At 33.3% G+C, this 27,571-nt stretch overlaps 2 protein-coding genes across 2 annotated transcripts in view; one reads left to right on the top strand and one right to left on the bottom strand.

The window, feature by feature from the left end:
• The first annotated feature begins 827 nt into the window (after positions 1-827).
• LOC123663306 (homeobox protein 2-like) lies at positions 828-2,451 on the top strand. Its single transcript, XM_045597995.1, has 2 exons — positions 828-845; positions 1,009-2,451. Exons 1-2 carry the CDS (start codon positions 828-830, stop codon positions 2,449-2,451), a joined length of 1,461 nt encoding a protein of 486 aa, XP_045453951.1.
• Positions 2,452-11,325: 8,874 nt separating this feature from the next.
• LOC123663305 (calcium/calmodulin-dependent protein kinase kinase 1) overlaps positions 11,326-27,571 on the bottom strand; it is a 30,752-nt gene continuing 14,506 nt past the window's right edge. The window contains exons 5-11 of the mRNA XM_045597993.1: positions 25,699-25,869; positions 23,813-23,960; positions 23,086-23,276; positions 18,315-18,530; positions 13,575-13,742; positions 12,814-12,986; positions 11,326-11,582 (exon numbers count right to left, since the gene is read on the bottom strand). Of these exons, the coding sequence (XP_045453949.1) occupies positions 11,366-11,582; positions 12,814-12,986; positions 13,575-13,742; positions 18,315-18,530; positions 23,086-23,276; positions 23,813-23,960; positions 25,699-25,869 (1,284 nt within the window). The 3' untranslated portion in view covers positions 11,326-11,365. The remainder of the gene's footprint in view (positions 11,583-12,813; positions 12,987-13,574; positions 13,743-18,314; positions 18,531-23,085; positions 23,277-23,812; positions 23,961-25,698; positions 25,870-27,571) is intronic.

The raw sequence follows: 27,571 nt of genomic DNA, 5'->3' as shown, positions 1-27,571 counted from the left end.
TAAATATATATATATGTATTTTGAACATATTCAGAATTATTACAATAAAGTAAAATAAATTGTTATAATGTATATAATGTAGTAAGCTAATAAAAATACTTAAATTTTACGTAAATATTCCACGCAACACAGAATGCGCGCACGCACTACCCCCGCGACGTGCACAAGTCGACTGAAGTAATAAAACTTCTTAGGCGCAACGACGTATAGTGACGTTGTGCGTTAAAAATGTAGGTACTTAGTATCAGGACTAAATACCATCAAAGAAGGCAAAATTAAATCGGTCCGGCGTAGCACTACAATTTTTAGAATTCGATATGTTGTGGCACAGCAACCAAACTTTTAAACATTAGTATGGCCAGGCACCATACCATTACGTTGTGCTCAATAAATCGGGTTTTTGCTGAACGTTATAGTACGTTGTGCCATATCATAACTACCAATATGTGACGTACATATACGTTGTTCGCATGAAAGTGTTAATAGTAATGCATATCTTCATAACCACGCGGACGTAGTCGCGGGCAACAATTAGTGTATTATAAAACAAAGTTCCCAAAAGCGTATGTGATCATCAATATCTCAATTAGCGTAATCATTTAGATACTTTATTTTCAATTAAATATGAATTTACTTATTTGTGGACACTAATTTTTCCAAATTTAATTTCTCTTTATACCACCAATTTATTGAAAAATGAGACGAAATCACTAATAATACAGTTCATTATTAAGTAACACATCTTTGTGGTTAGTCTAATAGCATCTTATTGGTTTACACTTTTATATATTGTAGTGAGTGACAATTTTTTTAGTTTCAACGGCACGATGACTCCAATAGGACAGGTAAGTCCTGTTAGTTATAAATGGTCGGATTTTTTAAAATTCTAAAAAATTTGAATTGGTGCTAAGATAAAAAAGTTCACCCTTGCTTGCAGTAAACATAAGCATTGTTTTATTATGTGTTTTTATGTGCAATATACAATATATAATTTTTTTCTTATTTCAGCTTAGTGTCTTTTGTATCCTCGTGGTAACACTGTTTCATTTTGGACATTCTCTCAAACACACTGATCATGATCATGATATCGAAGAGATTTCTAAACATATTAAGAACTTGATATATCCTAGATATCCAAACGACTATAGACAACATAAGCCACAAATATACGTCGATGATTATTCTAAACCTTATAACAATGAGCACTTTTCAACGGATAAATTAGAAAAACTACCATCCAAAGAATCTACTGGATCATCAGGAGGATCTAATTTACCGAAGGATAATGACAAATATTCCAAAAATGATGATAAATCGGATATTAGTAGTGAAATAGATAGCAAATACGATACTAAAAATGGAGGTAAAGAATGGTATGGTGAAAAAGACGAAGATGATGTAATTAAAAAAGAGGTTGGCAAGGATGAGATAAAAAAAGTAAGTAATGAAGAATTTGATAAAAATGATGAAGTGACAATTGATACTGGAAAAGATGGGTATAAAAGCGATGAAAAAACGGTAATCCCTGAAAATGAATCTGAGGTATCAAATAAAGAAAACAGTGAATCCAGCCATAAAATGGAAATTCCGATTTCTCCATTAAGTTTAACAGATAATGAAAAGTTGAAAATCACACCAATCGATCAAATCAATAATGCTTTTTCTAATGATCACACAAATAACGAAAATAAAAATAATAACCCGTTACCAATTAAAATAGAAGAAAATGTTAAACCATTACTGAATTTACCCGAAAGCTTACAACCTAATCTATCAGACAACAAAGACACAAATATTGCTACCGGTTACGAATTACCATCATCAAATCACAACTCTGACGGGTTTAATTCGATTGTGTCAAATGCAAATGCAGATCCAACAACTGCTTTAAATAATGTACCAAGTGTTCCTGCATTTGAAAATCAAAACAGTGGTGTATTATACAACAATGGTTTTTCTAACAATAATTACTTTCCTTATAATAATGCTCCACCATACTTCTACGATCCAGGCTTTTCCGGTCCAAACATAAATACACCGTCAAACTTTGCACCTAATAACTTTTTCAACAATTACGTTCCATCTAATACTGAATTTTATAGATATCCAAATTCTAATCAACAGCTGTATCAACCGGTACAATTAAACAATGGGCAAATTGTACTTATTCCAAACTATTGGCCCATATATCAGCCAATTAATCCATATTTACAAAATGTTGGAAGTGGACAAGTGTATCAACCAAATAATCAAATGTATCCGGGTCAAATGATCCCTCCAATACAAAATGTTAATGATGTCCCCGGTTCTATAAATAGACAATCTATTGTACCGGTTGTTCAGAATGTACCTTGGTGGTTATTATACAGTAATCAAAACGTACCGTATAAGAGCGGCCAAGATAACAAAGAAGGTGTTAACCCGAGGACAAATACTCCACTATCTACTTGAAAAGACGGAATTAAGGATGGCGAAATAAAAGAAGATAAAGACTAAGACCCCAATCGATTTTTCTAATATTTGTAACAGATAATATTGGGTAATAAAATTATCAACTTTAATCATGGTTTATTAATGGATGTCAAATTAAATTCAAATGAACATTAATAGTCTTTTGTTTTTTATTTCACATAAAAGTATTAGTTTTCTTTATTAATCGAAGCACTACTCATTGATTGTATAGTTTTACTATTCAGGTTCTAATACATCTAATATATAAAATTCTCGTGTCGCGGTGTTTGTAGTTAAACTCCTCCGAAACGGCTTGACCGATTGTCATGAAATTTTGTGTGCATATTGGGTAGGTCTGAGAATCGAATAACATTTATTTTCATCCCCCTAAATGTTAAAGGTAGTTAATATATATAATAATATAAGGTACCTAATTTTTTTTAAATTTTTTTAATTATTTATTTTTTATTTTATTATGATTTGACGTTGAAAAATACATACAACCCTAAATTTTCACCCTTCTACCACCAACCCCTATTTTTAAATAGCGTTTAGCGGCAAGACAACGTTTGCCGAGTCAGATAGTAATTTATATTTTAATACATTATGACAAACTGACCTCTCCTGTAGAATCCTGTAGTTTGTGTGTGTGATAAGTGAGAGAAAAAATAGAATATCGAATAATAAACAATGTTTCGGAGTCTTGACTTCAGTACACAAGTGAATTTGTATATCTATAAATCTATACAAATAAATAAAATTGGAATGTCCCTTTGTAATATGATAATAACCGCTTTTTACTAAATCCATATGAATGTATACACGATACATATAGCAAAATTTCATTTTTTTTACAACTCTTGTCTATCTGTCTGTCTGTTTGTTCCGGCTAATCTCTGAAACGGCTGAGCCGACTTTGGAGGGACTTTTACTGATAGATAGCTGATATAGTAAGGAGTAACTTAGGCTACTTTTATTTTAGAAATTTATTTATTTTGTAATTCTGCAAACTAAACAATTTTTTTAATTCCACGCGGACGTAGTCACGGGCACGGCTAGTGTATACATATATACTATAATTATAATTATTTCTTCTGTTTGTTTGATTATATTGTGGATACAGTCTTTAAATTTTCATTTTGATAGTAAAATTAGAACATATTCGTAAAGGACTTTCTTAATAAGTATTTAATTTGAGTTTAAAGTCAAAATTTCAAAAGCAATGGTGCTTAAAAAAGCAAAAAATAAGGGAAAGAACAGCAGCTAAATGGTAGTACGCTGCGAACTATCTAGTGTCACGCCCTTCAATTGAGATGATTTCCCGCGAGGGCTGTAGATGCAAACGAGCTTCCAACCAAATTGTTATTGATGTTTGTCTATTTTAGTGCAAACTCCTGACTCGTGGCAATAGTTTGATTATTGATTGGTTTTGTGGTTTATTATTATGAAGCTATGTATTACTTTATTCAAATATTCTAATTCGTACACCAATTATTTGCTTACTTTCTAACTGCAGTTTCTATTTCGTGTCCTACCCAAAGGTTGTATAGAAGAGATAGCTCTTTCAGCGATAAGGCCTTTGTACATCTTTCATTTAATGTCTTTTTTTGTTGTTGTTTCTTTTAATGGTGTAAAATATAGAGTATTATTATTATTATTATTATTATTATTATTACTTTGCTTTTTACATTGTTTACTTTGGCGAATTGTCGACAAGTTCTTTCGATTCCTGATCAAAGTTAGTATTTATAATATAAAAAAAACCAAGTGATTGTATTTCACAAAGTGTTAAGCTTTTTATCAATATTAATGAGTGTGTTATGATTGTGTTCACCTTTACGTCTTTTAACTGGCACTTAGCACTTTATTTCTATTATTGACCCTTCTTTAGAAAACTAAAAAATATATATTTTCAATGAAAATTATTTTAATTATAATTCTATTTATTTTCTATTACAATGATTTGGAATAAAAAGCAAATACAGATTAAAATTCTTTATTGACTTCGATTTTAAATTGATTATCAACAAATTTCACACAATGTATATACATAGTATGTTACATATTCTGCAAAGACGATTTTTACATAGATATAATCACATTTCCAAAGGTAAAATTTATTATAAACATAATATACATAATATACTGTATATATTTAAATAATGTCATATATAGTATTGGTATTTTAAGAATATTCTTTTATGCGATCAAGAACCATATTCTTTAAGCAAAAAAGATATTTAAACGTAATCATAATCTTACAAGATTTTAATTACATTAAAACTCAAAAAAATCGTTTTATTATTAAATGTTCATTTACATTAAAATTATAAATAAATAGGTTTTCTGAGATTTTTTTTAGGCTACATACAAAGGTGGCGATTATTTTGAGTTAAAAGTCAGATATTTTAGGATAAATTTTAAAATATTGTGAGAATACAGAATATGTTCATTACTGACAAAATATTGAGCTAGTATTCTGACGTTTCAGTTCTATAATGTATTTTATTAATCACTTAAAACATTAAAGCAGAAACTTCTTATGGCATGCGGTGAAAGAAATTTCTCTAATCTTTTTGTAAATATATACATTAACAAATATTAAAAAAAAATGTTGTAAATATCATTTGCAGAATATTCACCAATTCAAAATATTCTAGCAAAAATTCAAAGGCAAATATTAAGCTTACTGAATTGATAAATCTTAAAATTGAATTAAAAACTACTGGATCATATAATATAAGCATTATATCTAATCACCGATCACAACATGTAAAGGCAATTTATGTAATTGGACCATTCGCTTGCAAAGACAAACGGGATGAGTTTCGTTACTGAGACGGCGTGACGCGTGACGTTATGTGACTTGAAGTGTGACATGACGTGAGGCAGTAAACTTAATACGGTTCGTATTGTTAGACTGTTTGGAATGCAATTACGTTATTACAGGGAAATTATTGTGTTGTAACGGTCATTTTGTGACGCTTATTCTCATTTTTCGTTTTACATAGATTTTAATTTTGATGAAACGTTATTGGGGACATTATTGAGATTGTTATTTATATTCTATACACCTATGCCTTCACAAAATTCGATTTTCAAGTTACTTAGTAACGACACAGCGTAAAAATAGGCTGTGGTAACGAGCTGTAATTTTACATTTTTTTCGCGCCTACATGCCTACGCCTACATGTATGCTAAATGGAAGGACACGTGTTTCGGAACCTGTTGTATGAGAGGTGAATGTGAAGTGTTAAAATCCCCCCCAATAAACAAAAAACTACATTTTATGAAATGTTAATAAAATTCTATTATTACACGTAACAATGTGTTTATAATTGAAAAGTGATTATCAATAAATCGCATGTTCAATTAAAATGATTGGTCTTGTAAATTAGGTTAGCTATTAAATCGTCATCATCATCACACATACCGTGATTATCATGAAAATGTAATTAATAATACTAAAACCTAGTTACCGACTGTAACCAAAGACTTGTTTTTTTTTTGTACTCAGTTTTTTTAATGAATTTTTTGTTGTGTATTCACAAATATTGGGTTGCAATAGTCTATTAATTCTAAATAAACCGTAGCATTAAAAAGTGACAAATAAATAGCTAAAATTAAATTTTTATTAATTAATTAAATTAAAAAATATATATATTTCAAATTTAATTTCAGCTATTTACTTGTTACTTAATAATTTTTTAATAAATTACTGTTAACGTACATTTTTAAAACTTCGTGGGACAAATGTTTCATAGGTCGGAATAAATGAAAATATGTCCCACTATAATCTTTTATTTTTAATTATATTAAAATATTTAATTTTTCGTATAAAAAAATAAAAAAGGAATAAAATATATGAATCATAAGACTTTTCAGTTAATTAATTGTGTAAATAAAAGTTTATGGCTTTTATGATTTTGTTATTAGAGATGCAAAGTCTCGCACGTCTCAGAACCGAAGCGCATCGGACAAAATGCGAAATTACGAAATATCTTAAAGTCTAAGCTGGACATAGTTGAAAGGTGAACTTAGAGGTCTTAAACCCTGTCGTTCGGCCTAAGCTCAAGGATAAGCTGGCGAGTGAGACGAACCTTGGAACTATCCTAAGTTAAATATAATGTTTTACAAATTTGACTAAAATTTCGAAAAAAATTGGTCACATTTTTCTTACAATACAAGCGATTTAAACTATTACTAATTAATCGTAATTATCAATTTCGAATGTAAATAAAACTAATTATAATATGTAAATAATATATACATATGTATAATAGCTATATGATTTTATATTTATAAAATTTTTTTTTTTTTTTATTAGTGCGGTTTCATTGCCATTAATTATTACGGTTACCGCTTCGCTCCCATCATACGTAGTGGTATTTTTTAGTAATTCGAATCGAAAAAGAGTTATCGGAAGCACTAAATTCTGATTCTAATGGGTTATCTACGCGTTACAATAATGGTATTGATATATTTGGGCAGTGCCGTGCTCGATGTCATGACAGGAACTATTTAGGACAACTATTAGCGTTGCACATACAACATAGTATTCATACTGACTTATGTATACATGTACCGGGTCTGATCGTCGTAAACTAATAGCTTCATGGCTACGTGGAAGCATAAAGTTTTAAGTCAGCTAATTGCAGTACACTACTGCACGTAGGTCTCACCAAGTTCGCGCTAAACATCCCGGTTTTAAACAATCCTCATCCAGCCTACATCATAGATCATCGGTCCAGTGGACCGGAAGATATTACACACTGCGTTTGTCAAGACGCGGTCTCCACTCAAGGACCCGTCTGCTCCAACGGCCATCGGTCCTGCGACACAGCTGACCAGCCTTACCACTTCGACTAGTTAATTCTGTGGCAGATACAGAATGAAGTCACATTGGAAGCATATTCTGGTATTAATTTGTCTAGAATCTTTGTAATTGATCATTATAATATTCCACTGCCTAAATCTTCTATCATAGACATTGGTAATATTTTGATAAAACATAAAAAAAATGTCTATTAAATTGTGAGTCATCTGAAATATGTTGAAGTTTCTTCATAAGTTAAAAATGATTGACATTTCCATATATTTTGAGTTATCAACCGTATAAATAGTCAGTATAGATACTATAGATGTTATGTTGTTATAATATATTTATATATGTACATATAATATATAAAAATTGAGAAATATGATATTAACTCTAATGCTTATTTACAAAGATGAGCTACGCTTTGAGCATTTTTAAAGTTTTATATTTATATAAAAATATCGATTAAAATAAAATTAAATATAGGTTTACATATTATCAGATTTACAAGTGTACAGTTCATTTCAATAGATCAAAAATTCAGTGTACTGACCAAATGAGTCCTTGACATGTATTGTCTTGAAACAAACGAATCTATGTCAATTTTATTTTGTGGTAAGGAATAAAGAGGTCTCACTAAACATTTTAGTGACCAAAATATCTATTATATTACTATTGTAATCAACTATACATTACAGTTCTTTTAGAATTATCTACGCTATTAAATTTAAGTGTGAGTAAAATATGGCAAATGGTGGAGAGTCAAGACATATGTACAGTGTCGATAGATTAGTGTCAAGAAGAATAAGATCACAATATGTACATTTAGCTATAAAAATAGAAATACAGTGTTTATTTAGATATAAAATATGTTAAACAATACATTAAGCGACATCCACATGAGTTGATTTTTCATTTTTCATAGTAACAATGTACGCTAGGTTTAATTTGTTTTAGGTTTTTTTTTTGGTTGCTTCCCTGCTGTTATATGTGTAATGTTTTATAGCCTATTTTCTAAACATTTTTGAATATCATATCAAAAAAAGCCTATTTTCTTTAAAAGACTGGCTTTTTGAACCATTTTTTTTGTGTTAAAACGATAACTTATAATGGCAACGAAAAACGTTTACAAAACAACTTATTTGAATATTTCGTACAAGTATTTTTATCAACGATAAATATTAGTAATATGTAATGAAGTATAGAAATCATCTGTCAACCCAGGAGCAGCGTGGTGGTGTAAGCTCCGATCCATCTCCTACACGAAGAAAGAGGTGTATCTCCAGCAGTGGGGGCGTTACAGGATGAAGCGTGATAAAAATCGTTATTTTGAAAATGAATCATTGATAGAAAAAAATTATTATTATTATCATATTTATAACTTATTTTGCCAGAATATGGTGTACAGGTTGTCAAATTTAATAGTTAGCCAACATATTCTACCGATTTTCGGTGTGCAAATATTAGTTAAATGTAACATAAATAGTTCATTTTCAATCATGTCAATGAGAGAAAAAAAATATGAATATGAATTAATTAATAACAAAAAAATAAAAAAATAATAAAAAAAAGTGGGTGTCGTAAGAGGTGACTAAGGGATAAGACAGTTCCACTACCATCTTGGAACTTAAAAAACCGACCGATGGCGGGAAAACCATCCAACTGCTGGCTTTCAAATTCACAGGCCGAAGACGGGCAGCAGCGTCTTCGGTGTGACAAAGCCAGCCCTGCGGTCACCAACCCGCCTGCCCAGCGTGGTGACTATGGGCAACACACATGAGTTCACGCCTTTTTTGAGGTAAACTTGTGGAGGCCTATGTCCAGCAGTGGACTATGATAGGCTGTAATGATGATAATAACAAAATCCATGCCACATATGGTCATTTAAGTAGTCATTGTCATTGTAATATATACTGTTATATATGTTATACTGTTTACGATATGAAATAATTATAAACAGTAGGGAAGCAGACGGCAACCTGAAATCAGTCCGTGAAACAAATAGAAAACTCACAATATTAGCTTCTTATGTAAGATATCAATTAAGTTAGCGTAACTTTAGTCGGTGGACTCACGTCTGCATTAGGGATATTAAGATAGAATAATTAGTTCTCTTAATGTAAGCTGCAGTAGTGCAACAAGTAAACGATCAGTGATAAAACTAAAAATCGGAATAAAAAAAGCATGGGCACTATAAGCCTGTGGACATAACTTTATATAAAAAAAAATATTAGCTTTTATAAACGTTTCGTTTCTGAGGCATGTCGTTTAATGTATAATTCTCGCTTAAAATCGTTTTTAAATATAATTTAATTTGACGTAACATTTCTATGAAATATCGAAGTGTTTAAAATACTACAATAGACGAACATGCAGGTTTTTAAAAAGTGAAGATATGCGGTAAATATAATTAACGTTGCAGACTTTGTGTTAGTCGAGAGCAAAGTCACGTATTTTGTAGGAAATTTGAAATTATTATAAAAATTTCAATGTCAAGTTTTTAATATCGTTCTGTAATACCGTATTCTTTAGGCTTTATAAAATAATGATGATAGAACGGTATGCTTCGACACGTGAGATACTATTTTAGTGATATAGGTTAGGATAAATCGACAAATCTTGGGTATATGTTTATATTGGAATACGGAATAAGAAAATGACTGAACTGGAACCAATAGAAAGTTAGCAATATTAAGCGAACTGACAAAAAAGATTTTTACTAATCCCCCCCCCATTCTAATTACTAAGAACATTTTTTTACAAAAAAAATGTAATTAAAAATGTATTGAAATTAAAGATTTAAATGCAAGCAAGATAGCGATAATGAACACTGTCTCAATTGAGAGTGTGTGGTCATTTGGACTCGCATCCACATGCTGTATGAGGTTGTCTCGTAGTCTGTTACTGAACTATCGCCTAACAAAAAGTCTCTAGTCATTAGTCTCTACGTTCGTGCCAGTTATTAGAAACGTGATAGAAAAACGACTTAATTTTGTAATAATATTATATCAGAATGATATCTACTAATTTTATTTGAAAAAAAAAACATTAGAATATATTTAAGAAACATTGAGACTAAGCGAAGTTACAGTACAATCAAACAAAATTATTTGTAAAGCTTCGACCACATCAGCATAAAGAAGATTTTCTTTAATGTAAAGGAAGCCTAAAGTTAAGTCTATGAAACTTTTAATCTTGAAAACTGTAAAAAAAAAGGATAGTTCACTGATGTGGGAGAACATAAGTTATAATTGAACATCCTTGAAACTCTGTAAGAGAAAAGTTTTACGGTTTAATCCGATACAAACATGAAATAAAATTTATTAAATCAAGGCTATTGGTTTTCTAATAATGTCCTTTTGTCGAGTCGAGTTACATTTCGAAGATAAAAGACCTAGTCCTGGACAATATATTAGCGCTGATATTAAGTCAATCCGGTTTTAGACTAGGCTATGGATTGATTGACATCTAAACAGATTTGTCTAATTAGTCATGTCAATGACAACAATAACGTCATTCTCAATATCAGTATCCCAAGAAATGCTAGTGAAATAAGCGAATAACATTTTACTTTTTTATATTAAAATCATTTGCTATGCTTTCCGAGTAGCATAGTGGAAGACTATACGTTCGCGTAATAAGGAATGTATGGCTGCAGCTTTACAGTTAATTACGCTTGATATACACTTCGCTTAGTTACACATAAGTTAGGTGCCATATCGCTATAAACTTAAAATAATCACTAACCACAATACAAAGCCGATATTTTTTAAAACAACTCGGCTCATTTACAAGTTTATTAAAAATATCCACTTTGTTCTATTTCATTCCATCAAGAAACGAAAAAATTATTATCGCTACATAAAATTATATTTGTGTCACATTAGTGATAGTAAATTATTAATTATTATGGTCAGAAAGTAAGCTAAAATAAGACCGTGATATAAATTCTTAAAAAGAAAAACAAATTATTGATAACTATGTGGTAAATAGCATATTTGAGCGAGTTACATTCTTGCGCGATTCATCGTTCGACTGGTTGTCGGATCAGTCGCGCGAGTCTCAGAGTCGAGCGCAGGGCGCGGGCGCGCGGCATCACCTCTCCTTGTCCCTCCCGTTTTGTTTCTTATTCGCTGTCCCTTTCGCACTCGCGTCTTCTTTCGTATCGCCTATTTGTTGTTCCGTAAATGCGGTTTGGTTTGTCTGGGTCTGCTCTGTAGGAGTTGCCTTTTGTGTGTTTTCTTGTTTGCTCGATTTTGCTTGTTCTTTTGTCTCTTGAACTGATTCGAGGGCGATGTCGAAAGACGTTTGTCTGTTTGATAGAAAAGATCTTGTTTACTATGTGTATAGAAAGTATTTCATTGAGTACCTATATGTCTAATTTTTATAAATGTAACTAACTATTTAAATGTCCTTTGAAAGAAATCATAGATGAGTGTTTACAATAACAACATTAATAAAGAACATGGTTATTAAATTATAAGAGAAGTATGTGAAAAAGTGACGTCATATAAATTTTATGATGATATCTTTATATATATATATTTCTTGTGTGTGTGTGTGTGTGTATACCACTAAACTCCTCCTAGACGGCTGGACCGATTTTGAAGAGATTTTTTTGTGTGAGTTCAAGGGGATTCGAGGATGGTTTAGATTCACAATTTGGTCCACTGGAAAATGTTTATTTAACTCATTTTTCATTTATAAGTAGTTGTTAATTTTGAAATGTTTTACATTGGATCCGGTAGACTGCGCTACCATCGCAGCATCAAATATTAAATATTATTCTATTTTAATTTCAGTTTGTCCCGACAGTTGGTGCTGCGATCAAATTGAGAAAAATATTTGAAATTTTGTGTTATGGCAAAACAACGTTTGCGGGGTCAGCTAGTCCAATATAAAATTGTTTATATTCATAGTTCACAAGGTATACGTGTATAATATAATAAGAAGTGAGGTAAGTGAGGAATAACTGAGGTAGGGCACAGCAGGAATTTCCTGCTCAACATATGGAGCAGCCCGACTGGGGAAGTACCTCGACCTTACAGAAGATCACAGCTAAATAATACTGATTTCAAGAAGTATTGTGTTCCTGTTGGTGAGTAAGGTGACCAGAGCTCCTGGGGGGATTGGGGATTGGGTCGGCAACGCGCTTGTGATGCTTCTGGTGTTGCAGGCGTCTATAAGCTACGGTAATCGCTTTCCATCAGGTGAGCCGTACGCTTGTTTGCCGACCAAGTGACATAAAAAAAAGTGACGAGAATATTTGAAGCAGATTTTCTTTCTTTACTTTCTTAATCAGTACATACAGTCTCAGATTTTACAATTATTTAAATGCGCGGGCCCACCCCCCCCCCCACAATACGGCGCCGCCGTGCCGCGACGCGGGCCGGGCCGCCTCCGCACTTCCATTCCTGTATATTTAATGTACTCCACACTCGTCCGTTCCTGTATATATAATGTCCTCTGCGCACGTCTGTTCCTGTATATATAATGTCCTCTGCGCACGTCCGTTCCTGTATATATAATGTATGCGCACGTACGTGTCGGCGAGGTAGTCCCCGGGCGCGGACAGCGAGCGGCGCGCGCGCGCCAGCGCCGAGCGCCGGCCCGCCCGCGCGCCGCCCTCCGCCCCGCCCTCCGCCCCGCCGCCCGCCTCGCCGCCCACCACGCTCTCCCGGCGGGAGCTGTTCTCGCGGCTGCGCAGGAATGGATTCTGAAATATTTGTTACATCTCATACTATTTATTTATGAAAACGAAGAAAAACCGACTTCAATTATATCGACAAGTGATACAACGTAGGTAGACGAAAAAATAGTCAAGTAAATGCGCATTATCAAAGATTACTCCAAAAGTTGTAATCAGATCTCGATGAAATTTAAATGTGACCACATGATAAACATCGGCTTTCGATTAAATTAAAAATCATTAAAGTCGATACACCCAGTAAAAAGTTATGCGGATTTTCGAAAGTTTGCCTCGATTTCTCTGGGATCCCATCATCAAATCCTGGTTTCCTTATCATGGTACCAAACTGGGATATCTCCTTTCTAACAAAAAAAGAATTATCAAAATCGGTTCATAAACGACGCAGTTAGCGATAGATAGCGATCGTTACTCATAGTAGGGAATATATCTGCCTACCCGCCTTGGAGCAGCGTGGTGGATTAAGCTCTGATCCTCCTCCTACATGGCGAAAGAGGCCTATACCCAGCAGTGGAATATTACAGGCTGAAGCGTATTAATCTTTAAACTAATTACAGCATAAATATTAACGATATTTCTATCATTAAGAACGTTTACCTGAAAGCTGTGTTTCTTGAGCATGGTCTTGATGAGAATCAAGGTGGACAGGTTCGGTATTGAGGTCACAACTTGTGCCATATCCTCATCAGTGACCTCGACCAGCCGGCAGTTCTCCTGTTCCGAGGGTAGAGGATCTTTGCCTGAACATGTCACCCATTCATGCTCCTGGAAATGAAAATATACATGATTATAAATATATGTAATTAACCGTACTCTGCGCGCGTTGTTACGCTTTTTGTTGGTCGTACCAACTCAGAAACCTTTGTGGGCTCATGTACAATACTTTGCTGAAGATCATGATCAAATACATAGTTTACGATTCTATAAAGGACATACAGACAAACATTCATTTATATATGTAGGAGATTACATACTTTATTAAACGACTTCAAAAAAAGGAGGAGGTTACTCAATTCGATCGTATATATATATTTTTTATGTATGTTCGGGGATAACTCCGTCGTTTATGCACCGATTTTGATAATTTTTAATTTAATCGAAAGCTGATGTTTATCATGTGGTTACATATAAATTTTATCGAGATCTGATAACTACTTTTTGAGTAATCTTTGATAACGCGTAACTACGTAACTACTTGACTATTTTTTCGTCGATCTACGTTGTATTAGTCATCGATGTAGGTAATTGAAGTCGGTTTTTTTTCGTTTACGAGCAAACACAATTATTCAACAAATTGTTGACACCGTCTGAACTGACCTAGTGATCTTTTAGCTATGTTTCACACGTTCTTTTTATCTCTCATTTCTAAATATAGCAATTACGCTAGAGAGCAAACAAGAACTTTTCATTATTGTAACCTACATTTAAAACTTTGCAGAAGGTATTTGCATTCAGTTTTCACACATTTGATGAGTTTCGGACTTTAGTAAATTAATTTTGCTGGAATTTGATCATGATGTTATTAATTATTCAAAGAGAGCTTATTTGAATTTTAATAATAATAACTTTTAAAGATAAAAGAATATCCGAATATAAATGTTTTAAAGATGATTCGATGTAGGTTGTTAATTGTAGTGTTTGTTTCAATAAAGCAACTTCAGTTAAATTCAAATCTATGTAATCACTTCAGCCTATCACAGTCCACTGCTGGACATAGGCTTCCTCAAATCGCGCCAAAAATGGCGTGAACTCATGTGTCTTGCCCGTAGTCACGCTGGGCAGGCGGGTTGGTGACCGCAGACTGGTTTTGTTGCACCGAAGACGCTGCTGCCCGTCTTCGGCCTGTATATTTTAAAGCTAGCAGTTGGGTGGTTATCCCGCCATCGGTCGGCTGTTTAAGTGCCAAGGTGGCAGTGGAACTGTGCTATCCCTTAGTAGAATTTTTCAACTCAAACTAGTAATTCCTGAGATTGGCGCGTTTCAACACACAAATAAACTTTTATTTACAATATTAGTATAGATATTTTGTTAATATACACTCATAAATTAACAAAACACACCCACACTCGGAGTAGGAATCGAATACTCAGCTCTGGAGCGGAAAGCAGACCACTGCTAATTTGCCAACGGACCTCATATTCTGTTTACTTGCAATATTATTAGAAAACAACTTAATAATATATAAAACTAGCTGATCCCGCAAACGTTGTTTTGCCATATATTTTATTAATCTTCTCAATCCCCACCTATAACTTACGGGAATGAAAGATAGATGTTGGCCGATTCTCAGACCTACCCGATATGCACACAAAATTTCATAATACTTTATTAACCCTCTTTACCCCCCCCCCCCATAACTTAGGGGTATGAAAAATAGATGTTGTTCGATTCTCAGACCTATACGATATGCACAAATTTCATGAGAATTGGTCAAGCCGTTTCGGAGGAGTTTAACTGCAAACACCGGGACACGAGAATTTTCTATATTAGATTTTAAATTGGACTGGCTATTTTTAATATTAAAATTATTTAAAAATGGAATATTTATCTTGTTTTTAATAACGTAATATACACATATATTTTTAGTAACTTAAAAATATGAAATGTTAAAAATAGGATCGCCAGCTCTATAAAAACATTAGTTTTGTAAGCAAAGCTAACACATGCTAACTTTGCGCTATTACGACCACGCTTCGCGCTGATGGAACGTACAGAAAGAGAAACTCTCGTTATAAATCTCTCTTTTACCAATCTCTATTACTACTAGTGATAGGTATATGGAGCAAATACAACATGGATGAATTCTGCAATTTCGAAAATCTGTGATTTATTTTAAAATGGATTATCTACTATATTTGTGGTTGGTATTATAAATTTTCAATATTTTCCATAAATAATATAAATTAAAAAATATTTTTATAATATTCATTAATAGTTTATTACTAAAGTTTAATCCTCAATAATCTATATCATCACTTCAGCCTATGGCAGTCCACTGCTGGACATAGGCATCTCCAAGTTGCTAGCAATAATCTATAAAATATTCTATTATATCTTACGTACATATTGTTAATTATTAAATAATGATTCATTAATTTAATAGATGACGGAATCAACAAATCGTGATTCAAATTTTCGGTGACTATAAAATCATAAATTCAAAAAAGTATCGTAAAGAGACGCATATGAAAACCGCGTCCAATCTCTATTATAGCACGAAATTCGTGGAAGCAAATATAGATCAACAGAATACATGGCACTGTCACTCCGACAAGCTGCACGGCTGACGGAATTTAGAACGAAAATTCAAACGTTAAATATTTGCCGCTCCGTGCAAATATTTGACTGAGACGACCGCAGCCCTGGGATTGTTACAAACAACACGAATTACCGGACTTAATTTATTTACTTTGACTTAATCTGAATTTATACCACGCTCTCTGCTTGGTCTTGTAATCATATTTAAATATATTATAAAATTTGACACTCATTGGCTACAAAACATATTCGTAGAACGCTAATATTTTTTTAGTTAGCTGTAGATACTTGCCGGAACGTAATATCGCTGTCCCCGGGCAATAAAGCGGTAATATCAAAAATCAAATTTTACAGGAGAAATAAAAGAAGCTAATTTGTTTATAGTGCAGTGTACAGTGATCCAAAACAGACGTTCAATATGTCAAATGAAAGCTATTTTTTTACCAATTTAAGCTTTTAAAAATAATTTTTTAAAAACAAATCGTATAATTTTTTAATGAAATAATTAAAAAAATATATAATACAATTCATAGATGATAGTATTTTAATTGCAAGATCATTAACAATTACTGTAAAGATGTTCACCGGTTTTTTGTGTTATTTTTCTTAGAGTAATGCAATAATACATAGCTTAGTCGTAAGAGAATTATCCATGCAATAAAACGGTTATTGTCATTTATTCTAACGAAATATTAATAAAAAAAACTGAAAAAAATAAGAGTGATAGATTGATACTCAGAGAAGCCAAAAATTAAATAACATTAAAAAGGGTGTAACCGGCGTATACCGCTTTATTGCCCGGGGCCAGCGATATTCTTAAAATAAGTATTTAAAGGAAATCGAAAAGGTTTTTTTGAAGTTATACTTCTTTTGGAGGGTTAGGGAATGATTGTGTTTGATCGCAAACGGAAAAAAACCGATCTCAATTACATCGACAAGTAATACAACGTAAGTAGTCGAAAGAAATAACAAACGCATTAGCCATCACTACGATTTTCGAGAGTTTCCCTCGATTTCTCTGGGATTCCATCATCAGACCCTGGTTTCCTTATCATGGTATCATACTTGAGATATCTTCTTTTTTACAAAAAAAGAATTATCCAAATCGGCTCATAAACGACGAAGTTAACCCCGAACATCCCCGAAAATACATATTAAATATAAGTATAAATACGGTCAAATTGAGTAACCTCCTCTTTTTTTGAAGTCGGTTAAAAATGATTAGAGTAAATTTTTACAATGCGCGTTCACAAAGAACTGACACGCTGAAGTTAGCTAGTCAACAAAGAAGAAGTTAACAAAAGTCCAGTGTCAAGAAACGTGAAGTTCATGTCGTCCACACCGTATCCGGTGACGGCGACTCCTATAAATTACGCTGGTGGGCTCTAATATGGCTAGCGAAACCAAATTTAGTTTTGAAGACTCAGTTGCAAGATGCACAGTATAGTTAGCAACGTGGAGTTAGCTAGCCAAGGAAGTATAAGTTCTTACGTGCGTACATAAATATATTAATCATCAATCATCAATCATTACAGCCTATACAGTCCACTGGTGGACGTAGACCTCCACAAGTTCGCGCCAAAAATGCGTGAACTCATGTGTGTTGCGCATAGTCACCACGCTGGGCAGGCGGGTTGGTGACCGCAGGGCTGGCTTTGTCGCACCGAAGACGCTGCTGCCCGTCTTCGGCCTGTGTGTTTCAAAGCCAGCGGTTAGATGGTTATCCCGCCATCGGTCGGCTTCTTAAGTTCCAAAGTGGTACTGGAACTTTGTTATCCCTTAGTCGCCTCTTACGTCACCCACGGGAAGAGAGGGGGTGGCCATATTCTTTGGTGCCGTAACCACACAGCACAATACATACAGTACATAAGTACACACACACTTTTTTTTTTTTAAAGATTTTTCTGGCCCAAAAACAAGTTTTCATATATTGTTAATTGAAATAACTGTAAACTTATTTAAAACGAAAAAATTAATATCTTTTAAATTCACAGTTAGTGATATAAAAAATGGTTGGTAAAAAAATGAATTTACGTAGGAAGCCTTTTTTTGAATCTATCAAAAATAATCAAAATTTACCTTAATTTCACTCATAGTAGCCCTCGTGACTGGATCTTTGTCCAGCATCCTTGCCAGCAGCCTCCTCAAGGGCCTGGAGAGTTGTGGTCGAGTGGGAAACGTTAGAGGCTCCGTGAGGACCCGTTTCTGCAGGTCAGTTGCTGTTGCTCCTATCCAAGGCACTCTTCCGGTCACCATAGCGTATAGAGTAACCCCTAGCGACCAAATGTCTGCTGCCTGGAGAATTAGAAGAATATAAAGCAAAAAGATATATCAGTTAATTTTATAATAATTCCGTTAACGTAAGTAAAATAAAAATAATCGATGAAATTCGCTTAATTAGGAATAAATTAAACAGTGTTCGTCACATTTCAATCAAATTTAAATGAGATCTCACGTCAAACACCAGCTTTGACTTCTTAAAAAAATAATCAAAATCAGCACAAAGTTAGGAGTAAAATACAAACAAAAAAAAAAAAAACAGACACATCGAGAATCTCCTCTACATTTTGAAGTCAGTTAAAGAAACTGATTCACAGAAGGTTTAGAATCAATGTATATAAAAGCAATGATATCACAAAATGTTTTGAGAGTCGCACCTATGTTGTCACAGGGCATCGTTTAAAATATGAGGGTAAAGCCATGGACTCACCATAATGTATTGACTGTCTCCACGTGATAACGATTGTGAAACGAGACACCTCTCTTAATGGCTACGTTGACCCTTCATAGGTTGGATCAGTGAAAATAAATTGCAACTTTTTTATAAAGACAGACAAAAACTATTTTTTTAAAATATATTTGGTGAGACAAAGTGCATTTTGACTGTATTGTAAAACCCGAAAATTAATATGCAACAACTCTACAACACATTAGAATGCAATACAAGTATGATTTATTCATTATTTTATCTCAAAATCTAAATCGAAAGAAAACAGATACGTATTAAGGCAAACATAAGACATATAGAAATATATACATAAGACATATACATATACAAAAGGCGACCTTATCGCTAAAAGAGCGATCTCTTCCAGAGAGTCTCAAGTATTAAAAGCACATGACAAAGAATAAAACTACTATTATAGTATCCCAAAAAAAAAAACCTGGTAAGTTAAGGTATTTTACACGTCCATTATATTTACAATTTAATAATTTTGCAACACTACATGGGAATAGATAATTTAATACTACGCTACAACTACGTAAAGTTACATCAGGATGGAAGCTGCATCTCGAGAGACATTCTGTGCTATGTACATTTTGAGCAAATTGAGCTTCATTTAAAGTGTACTAAATAATGAACAGGACAGACATTTACGTTATCCCTAACCCCTAATCCCTAATCTCTGATCCCTAATCCCTACTAATATTATAAATGCGAATGTAACTTTGTTTGCTACGCTTTCACGCGAAAACTACTCAACCAATCATCATGAAACTTTGTAGACATATTCTTGGAGGTTATAGAAGTAACATAGGATCATTTTTATTAAAAAAAAATCCATGGGCGCGAAGCCGCGAGTAAAAGCTAGTTTTAAAAATATTTTAGTTAATATGAATCTAGTACTAGGACCCTAGGACTTTACCAAGCATCTTAATAGACATTTTTATAAAAATTGTTAATATATCTTTGATAGTAATCCATAACTTAAGTTCCTTCTTCTCCTACATGGAAGGAGAGGCCTTTGTCCAGCTGTGGAATATTACAGGCTGAATCAAAAATAATAATTGTGTTTGCTAGCAAACGAAAAAAAACCAACTTCAATTACATCGCCAAGTAATAAATAGACGAAAAAATTTTACAAAGGCATTAGTCGTCATTACGATTTTCGAAGGTTCCGCTCGATTTCTTTAGGATTCCGTCATCAAATCCTGGTTTCCTTATCATAGGATATCTCCTTTCTGACAAAAAGAGAACCATCAAAATCGATTCATAAGCGACGAAGTTATTTCACACACACAAAATAAAATATGTATATACAGTCGAATTGAGAAGCCTCCTCCTTTTGTTATGGCGATTAAAAAGAAAACCGAATAACGACTAAATAACTTTACTCATATGCTCTGAATCAGTGAATCGGTGAGATCTTTCAACAAATGTATTTTCTCCAACAAAACTCTAACACGAATCAATTTCAATATAAGACGGTTTCGTAGTGAAACAAGTCCGGTAATGTATTTGATCAAAGTTCATATGATGCGGTCTTTTATACTTTTTATAACGTACGATAAATAATCGTATCGAGGGCATTATTGTGTGTCTTTTTTAACGTGACAACGTCTAATAGATCGATGTATGCCGCATGCATGCACGAAAAAGGATGACACATTGTAGCGTTGCGCTCATTGTCCCGTTCTCTCTTCCACTCGATTGGCCTATGCGTCCGAGGAGACGTTTTGTTATGACGTTGTCACGCTAAACTATTACCCGTAAACGAACTTTACAGACAAGCAATTTTTATTTAACTTTTTTTTTATACAAAATAGCAAGATAAATGCAGATATTAAATATTAAAAAAGTAATATTGAAGTGGTAATTTTTATCGCACACACATGTGATACATGTGACTAAAAAAACCCAGGTACATATAGATTGTTCGACGCCTAGCTGCGTTCCTTCAAATAGAGGGTTCTGTAATTGTAGCTGTTCACGTTACACGAGAAAAAAAATCCTAGCCCTTTACCTCAGAACATGGCCTCGATTTTAATGTAATTGAATTCGGTTGTTTTTCGTTTGCGAGCGAAGACATTTATGTCGTACACTATAAATGACATCTTGGCCGAAGTGAGTGATACGCTGGAGTAGTCTCGTGGAGATGTTTATTCGCTTGGTACCGTCAAGTACAACTACTGTTTTATCATTTTTGATATTTACAATTTAAAAATTATATAAACTTCTGATATTTTGAACTTTCGACAATATAAACCCATGACATGGAACACCTTTTGATTAAAAAAAAAATCATCGAAATCAGCCCACCGAATCAATAGTTATGCGATATAATACCACACCACAGTCAATCAGTCAAAAGTTCTGAGGTAACATACATAAAATAGTACAGTCGAATGAAGAACCTCCTTTTTTTTGGGGGTCAGTTAAAAAGACGAGGTTCTCAATTCTCGTGTTATTTTTATTTGTGTTACCTAGTAGTTTACCTAGTAGTAGTTTTTTCTCGGTGCAGAGATTTTTATGAATCCTTTTTTATTTGGAAGCCTGTGCATATTGTATGGTCACATTTATTTTGACAGAGATTTAACGAGTAGTTATCAAAATGTTTTAGCTGTTTCATTTAACCGTAGATAATAAATATACTATCATTATTTTGGCGAAAGAATTCTTTAAAATTAGTAAAGTACCTAGTTTTTCAGCTTTTTCTTTGCATTAATGAAACGTACAAACATACAAATTTTTCCACTTTATAATGTTACTATACATTTATTAAAATTAAATTAAAACAGATTGTATTTTAAAATGTTACCAATATTAAAAAAAAATTGTTATTTGAAAAAATTTTGTAAAATTATTTCTTTATTTTTTGACAACATTACCACATACCAACGAGTATGTACTAAAACAAAAATGAACACGTGTATTCACATAATTGCTTTTTATAGGTATTTTTATGTGCCTTTACCTATTTACTACGAGATGAAGACGTTAACTCGACCGTAACAAGTTCCCAACTTAATAAGTTGCGCCATTTATTTTCTAGAAATGTGCAGAAAAACGAAACACGCCATAATTATATAAAGCGCTTTTGTAGCTCAAATTAAGCAATTTACAATGCGCTCACAGCGAATCTTTTATATTCGTGCGGAAGCGCTTTTATGCTTAAAGTTTAATAAAATTAAAAATAAATTGGATTGTGGATTTTAATGTTGTGTCATGAATGTAAATTAATATAGTACGTGTTTTTTATATGTAATAGGTACAATAAATTAGGTGACAAAGGCTAAGATAAATAATTTGTTGTAAAAATAGACATTTTACCTTTTCTTAAGACTAATTGTAATTTTTTAAATACCGTTTCAGAGATGGTGAGATTTTTTTTCCACTAAATAGTATTAAAAAAATTTAAGTTTGATTACTTTATATAAGTTATTTATTATTATTTTTTCCTTCTTAATATGTGCACACTTCTAACCGCTGCTACTGTATCGTGTCCAGTAGCCAAAGGTTATCTGGAGGAAATCGCTATTTAGCGATAAGATCGCCTTTGTACATCTTGTATTGTATCTTTCTTTATATGTGTCTGTGTTTCTGTGTACATTAAGAATAAATAAATAAATACTTTGTGAACAGATTATAGTTTATTTTTGATACATTTTGTGCATACATTTAATTTATTACGTCATTAAGTACTATTAATTATGTTTAAAATTGTAAAAATGTGAATTTTGTTGGTAAACCTACTAAATAAACAAATGAATATAAAAAAAAACGAATATAAAATCATCATATCGAAAATTTCGATCTAGCGGGTACATCGTTCCAAAGCTTAATTGGCTAGAGCACCGACACGGTCAGTCGGAGATGGAGGTTCGATCCCCGCTGGAACGGTCGATTTTTTATATGATATTAAAACATGCTTAAACAGATGAAGATCAGATTTTAAGACAGCAACCTGAAGATTTATACATATTGATTATGTGGGTTAGCTATGGACTATAACCACCAGAACACAAGGGATAGAAGTTGAAGTGCTTATAACCACAAAAAATGGTCAAACTACGTATATATAATATATACGTTATATAATACTGAAAGTTAAATAAAATTTAGACTCACTTCCCCAATATACTTATCAGCCGACGCCACAGCTTCAGGGGCTCTGAACGCTGGTGTTCCAACAGCTCCAGATAGCCTCCCAGCACCTGCCAGCTCCCCGCAGGCTCCCAGGTCTGCCACTTGCACTCTACCCTCGCCCAGTAGAAGATTAGCTGGTTTGATGTCTCGATGTGCGATCCGTTGGAAATGTACTGAGGGAATCAATATGGAGAACTTTTAGTTAGAGTCTGCGCCCAATTAACACTTCTCTTTTACAGACAAGACGTAATTTATTTTTGTGGTTCTGGCATGATTCGCGCTAATATATAAAAATAGCAGGTAGATACAAAGGCCTTTAGATTAAGAACCGTCGAATTATCTAAGCTCAAAATTTGACCGTTTATCGACATAATTTCGTTACAACAAAAACATAGCCCTAACCTATTTAACTTCAAAATGAAGATTCTTAATCTAAAGCCTAGCATATAAAGATAAAATAGAAAAAAATATTGGCTCCAGGACCAATTAGTTAACCAATTAGTTCTCAAAATTGATTTTTATCGAAATATCTTTTGCGTACAGAAATAGATTTGTTACAAAATTGTTATTAAAATATCGTTTCTAACTGAGTATACTACAAATTGTAATGCCATCTAAATTTCAAAGTGACGATTCAATAGTGCTTTTTAAGTCTACATATTGATTTTAATTTTCGCGTGCAGTAATAGGCATATGGATGTATACTTACAATACTCCACACCCAACAGAGCGTCTCTGAAATATTTCCTAGCTGTTTCTTCACTTAGAGGATTGTCTGTTGGAATATCAATCACGGGTCCTCCTTCTAACAGCTGGAATACGAGATACAGCTGGTCTTCTGCGGGGTCGTCTAAAACCTAAGACATATAATTCACTTTTAATAATAAGCTCTGAAATCCTAAACTTCTATTAATAATTTTATCACCATACAAGTATCTAGGTGAAATTAGTATTGTATACCTATTGTATGAACTGTAGCTATAAATATTCAAATTGTAACGAATAATTGTGTTTACTCGCAAACGAAACAAACTGACTTAAATTACACCGACAATAATAGAGAGATACGACACACAATGGAGGCAACACAACAGAGGCAGTCAGTAAATAGACAATTAATTACGCATTGTTATGAATAACTCAAAAAGCACTATTTAGATCTCAGTTAAATTAAAATTGGACCATATGACAAGCATTGGGCTTTCTATTCATTTTACACATACACACAAAAAATACTGTTTAATATTGGTTAAAAGTTCTAAAATATGCAGACCGCTTATTTTCTCAAACGCAGGAATAAATAAATATACATACATCAAACACAAACATACATAATTATACCCTGATTACCTATGAGATACAAAATAGGTCGATGAGAATGAGGTCAATAAGCAGCTGATCACTAAGAAGGCCCTTTATATAATTGTTCAATTCGAAATTGTGTTTTAAGTTTTTATTTTCTAATAGTACTCGTATGCCATATTTTTTTTTATTTCAAAATTGTTAATTAAGAACAAGTTTAATTTAATTAAATTCAGTAAATTCTTATTTTGTAAGTAAATATGTGTCATTACAGCCTATACAGTCCACTGCTGGACATAGGCCTCCACAAGTTTACGCCAAAAATAACGTGAACTCATGTGTGTTGCCCATAGTCACCACGCTGGGCAGGCGGGTTGGTGACCGCAGGGCTGGCTTTGTCGCTCCGAAGACGCTGCTGCCCGTCTTCGGCCTGTGTATTTCAAAGCCAGCAGTTGGATGGTTATCCCGCCATCGGTCGGCTTCTTAAGTTCCAAGGTGGTTGTGGAACCTTGTTATCCCTTAGTCGCCTCTTACGACACCCACGGGAAGAGAGGGGGTGGCTAAATTCTTTAGTGCCATAGCCACACAGCACGTAAAGTAAATATGTGTAGCAAGTAAATATGTGTGTTCAGGCCAAATATTATACATATTTCGTAAAGCAAATAGTAATGAATATCTATTTAATAATTACTTTCTGAGCATAGGCCTCTTTCCCCGTGTAGGAGAAGGATCAGAGCTTAATCCACGACGCTGCTCCAACGCGGGTTGGCGGATATATTCCCTACTATGAGTAACGATCGCTATCAGGTGTACATGATAACAACCGGGACCGATTCACATCAATCAAAAAACATCTTTAACGTAGGAAGTCAAAAAACTAGTCAATTAAATTCGCATTAGTAGCAATAACTCAGATAATACTCTTTAGGTCATGAAATTTTAAATAAGTCCACACTGCAAACTGCTCCTGTGGGGGAATTGGGGAGGGGGCCGGCAACGTGCTTGCGACGCTTTGGTGATGCAGACGTATATAAGCAACGGTAATCGCTTACCATCAGGTGAGCTGTACGCTTGTTTGCCAATCTAATTAAATAAAAAAACTGGAATTATTAGCTTTCGAACAAAAAAAATCATCAAATTGGTACACCAAGTTAAAAGGTAAGAGTTAACACACATCAAAAAATACGGTTGAATAGAGAACTTTCTCCTATTTTCAAGTCGGTTGATAACTATTAAATATAAAACGGCGGTAGATTATACTATATTACAAATATACATACAACAAATTCTTACTTCAATAAGCTTCACAACATTGGGATGATCCAGTTTCTTCAGCACGGCGATCTCGCGGTAGACCCTTTGCAATGGATCTGGAGGGGGACCAGGTCCTGGTCTTCTAGGAGGAGCTCTACCAAAAAGACCGGCTCGCCGCATCAGCTTACGTTTCGAAAGTATCTTCATCGCCTACAAAAACACATTAATTTTAAGAAATTTTTTTGAAATGACGAGCAATAGCAAGTATTGTGCAATGATTCCTTATCTCCGGTTGGACAGTAAAATAATAATAAAGCTTAACCAAAACTAAACAATACAACGGTTACAACATAACAGCTCGAGTTTCTGCTCTAAAATATTTTTCATAATTGTAAGTGGATCAAATTTTTTTAAACTGGCGGGATCAATACATCATAGCTAAATGATAGGCGATAGCAAGAATTGTGCATTATTTGCTTGTTTAGTATTGGGTAAATCATACGGGAAAAATTTAACCAGTGACTTCTCTTCTTTAGTCTTCCTAATTATAAGTTGATCAAAATGATTATAATATCAAAATCGTGGAACATCGAATAAAGGTTTTTTTGCCTCCCTTATATTTTCGTAAAATGAAAAATGCCTAATTCTTTTAATCACAACTATCAATAAAGTTCCGTCCACATCCAGCTATGGTGATTGGGACAAACAGATAGAGCAACAAATAAATTTAATTTTTTTATAATGAAACAACTTTTTCGGAAATCGGATTTTGACATTGTTGTTGTAAAGTATCCGAATATCAGGAAGAGAGTTCGCGATCAATAATAAGGTCATTAGAGTTACCGAGGAAATTCTTAATGATAGTTGGATATCGGGGGCGCTATCCCACTATTATAGTCCATTTTTAAACGACTTCCAAAAAGGAGATGGTTTTCAATTCGATTTTATTTATTTTTTAAATTTTATTTTATGTTTTTTACCTCAGAATTTTTGATTGGAATCGATTTCGACAATTTTTTTTAATCGAAAGGTCATGTCATGTGCTTAATTGCGATCTGACAAGTACTTTTCGAGTTATATCTAATAATGCGTTACTTGACTATTTTTTCGTCGACCTACTTTGTGTAATACTGTATACCTTTTCACTGGGTGTAACAATATAATCTACTATTGAGTTATCGCTTTGCGTTGCTCGTTCTGTATTCTAAAATAAACAACAAAAGAACTTAGAAGTAGATCAATTATTCTATAAGGTTTTACGAAGGAAGCTAATTATATCACGTCAGATTAATAGATTACTGATAAACTTGGAGATAATTGAAATAGAACAACCATTTGCCAGACATATAATTAAGTTCTAGCAGTGGCGTAGCGTGCGGGGTACCGTGGAAATAACACACATAATAATACAGTAGAATTAAGAACCTTCTCCTTTTTTGAAGTGAAGAATATAATGAAAAATATACTCGCAATAAGTGTGTTAAATTAATTTTTTATTAAATTAAATTAATTTGTAAGGGCGGCAAATGTTCGGTGAACCCAGGCAAAAAACAACGCTACGGTTTCTCGTTTCGAACGGGAAAAAATTTCAGTAGCAAGTGATTGTGGAGCTCATTATCATTACAGATGTGCGCATTGTTTTCAAATTTCTCCTTTTGCTACATTTTCTGTGAATTTCATGGACATTCATGGCAAGTTCACTTCGAATTCAACGAGCATCAAAGGGAATATTTGATATTATTTTAAACACTTTTATACTTTAAAAATTATTAAGAACCTTCAGACAAAGGACTGTTCTTTTGTTTCATAGAAGCCTAAATGAGAATAATGGGTTCATTCAAAATTTGTCCAAGGCTTTAGGGTTTTCATTGTATAGTGTATTCAAAATTATAATGACGTTGTGTGTTCAATG

The sequence above is a fragment of the Melitaea cinxia genome, chromosome 20 (genome assembly GCF_905220565.1).
Source record: "Melitaea cinxia chromosome 20, ilMelCinx1.1, whole genome shotgun sequence".
Classification (NCBI taxonomy): Eukaryota; Metazoa; Arthropoda; class Insecta; order Lepidoptera; family Nymphalidae; genus Melitaea; species Melitaea cinxia.
The sequence above is the reverse complement of the archived record's forward strand: the minus strand, read 5'-3'. Positions and strand labels throughout refer to the sequence as shown.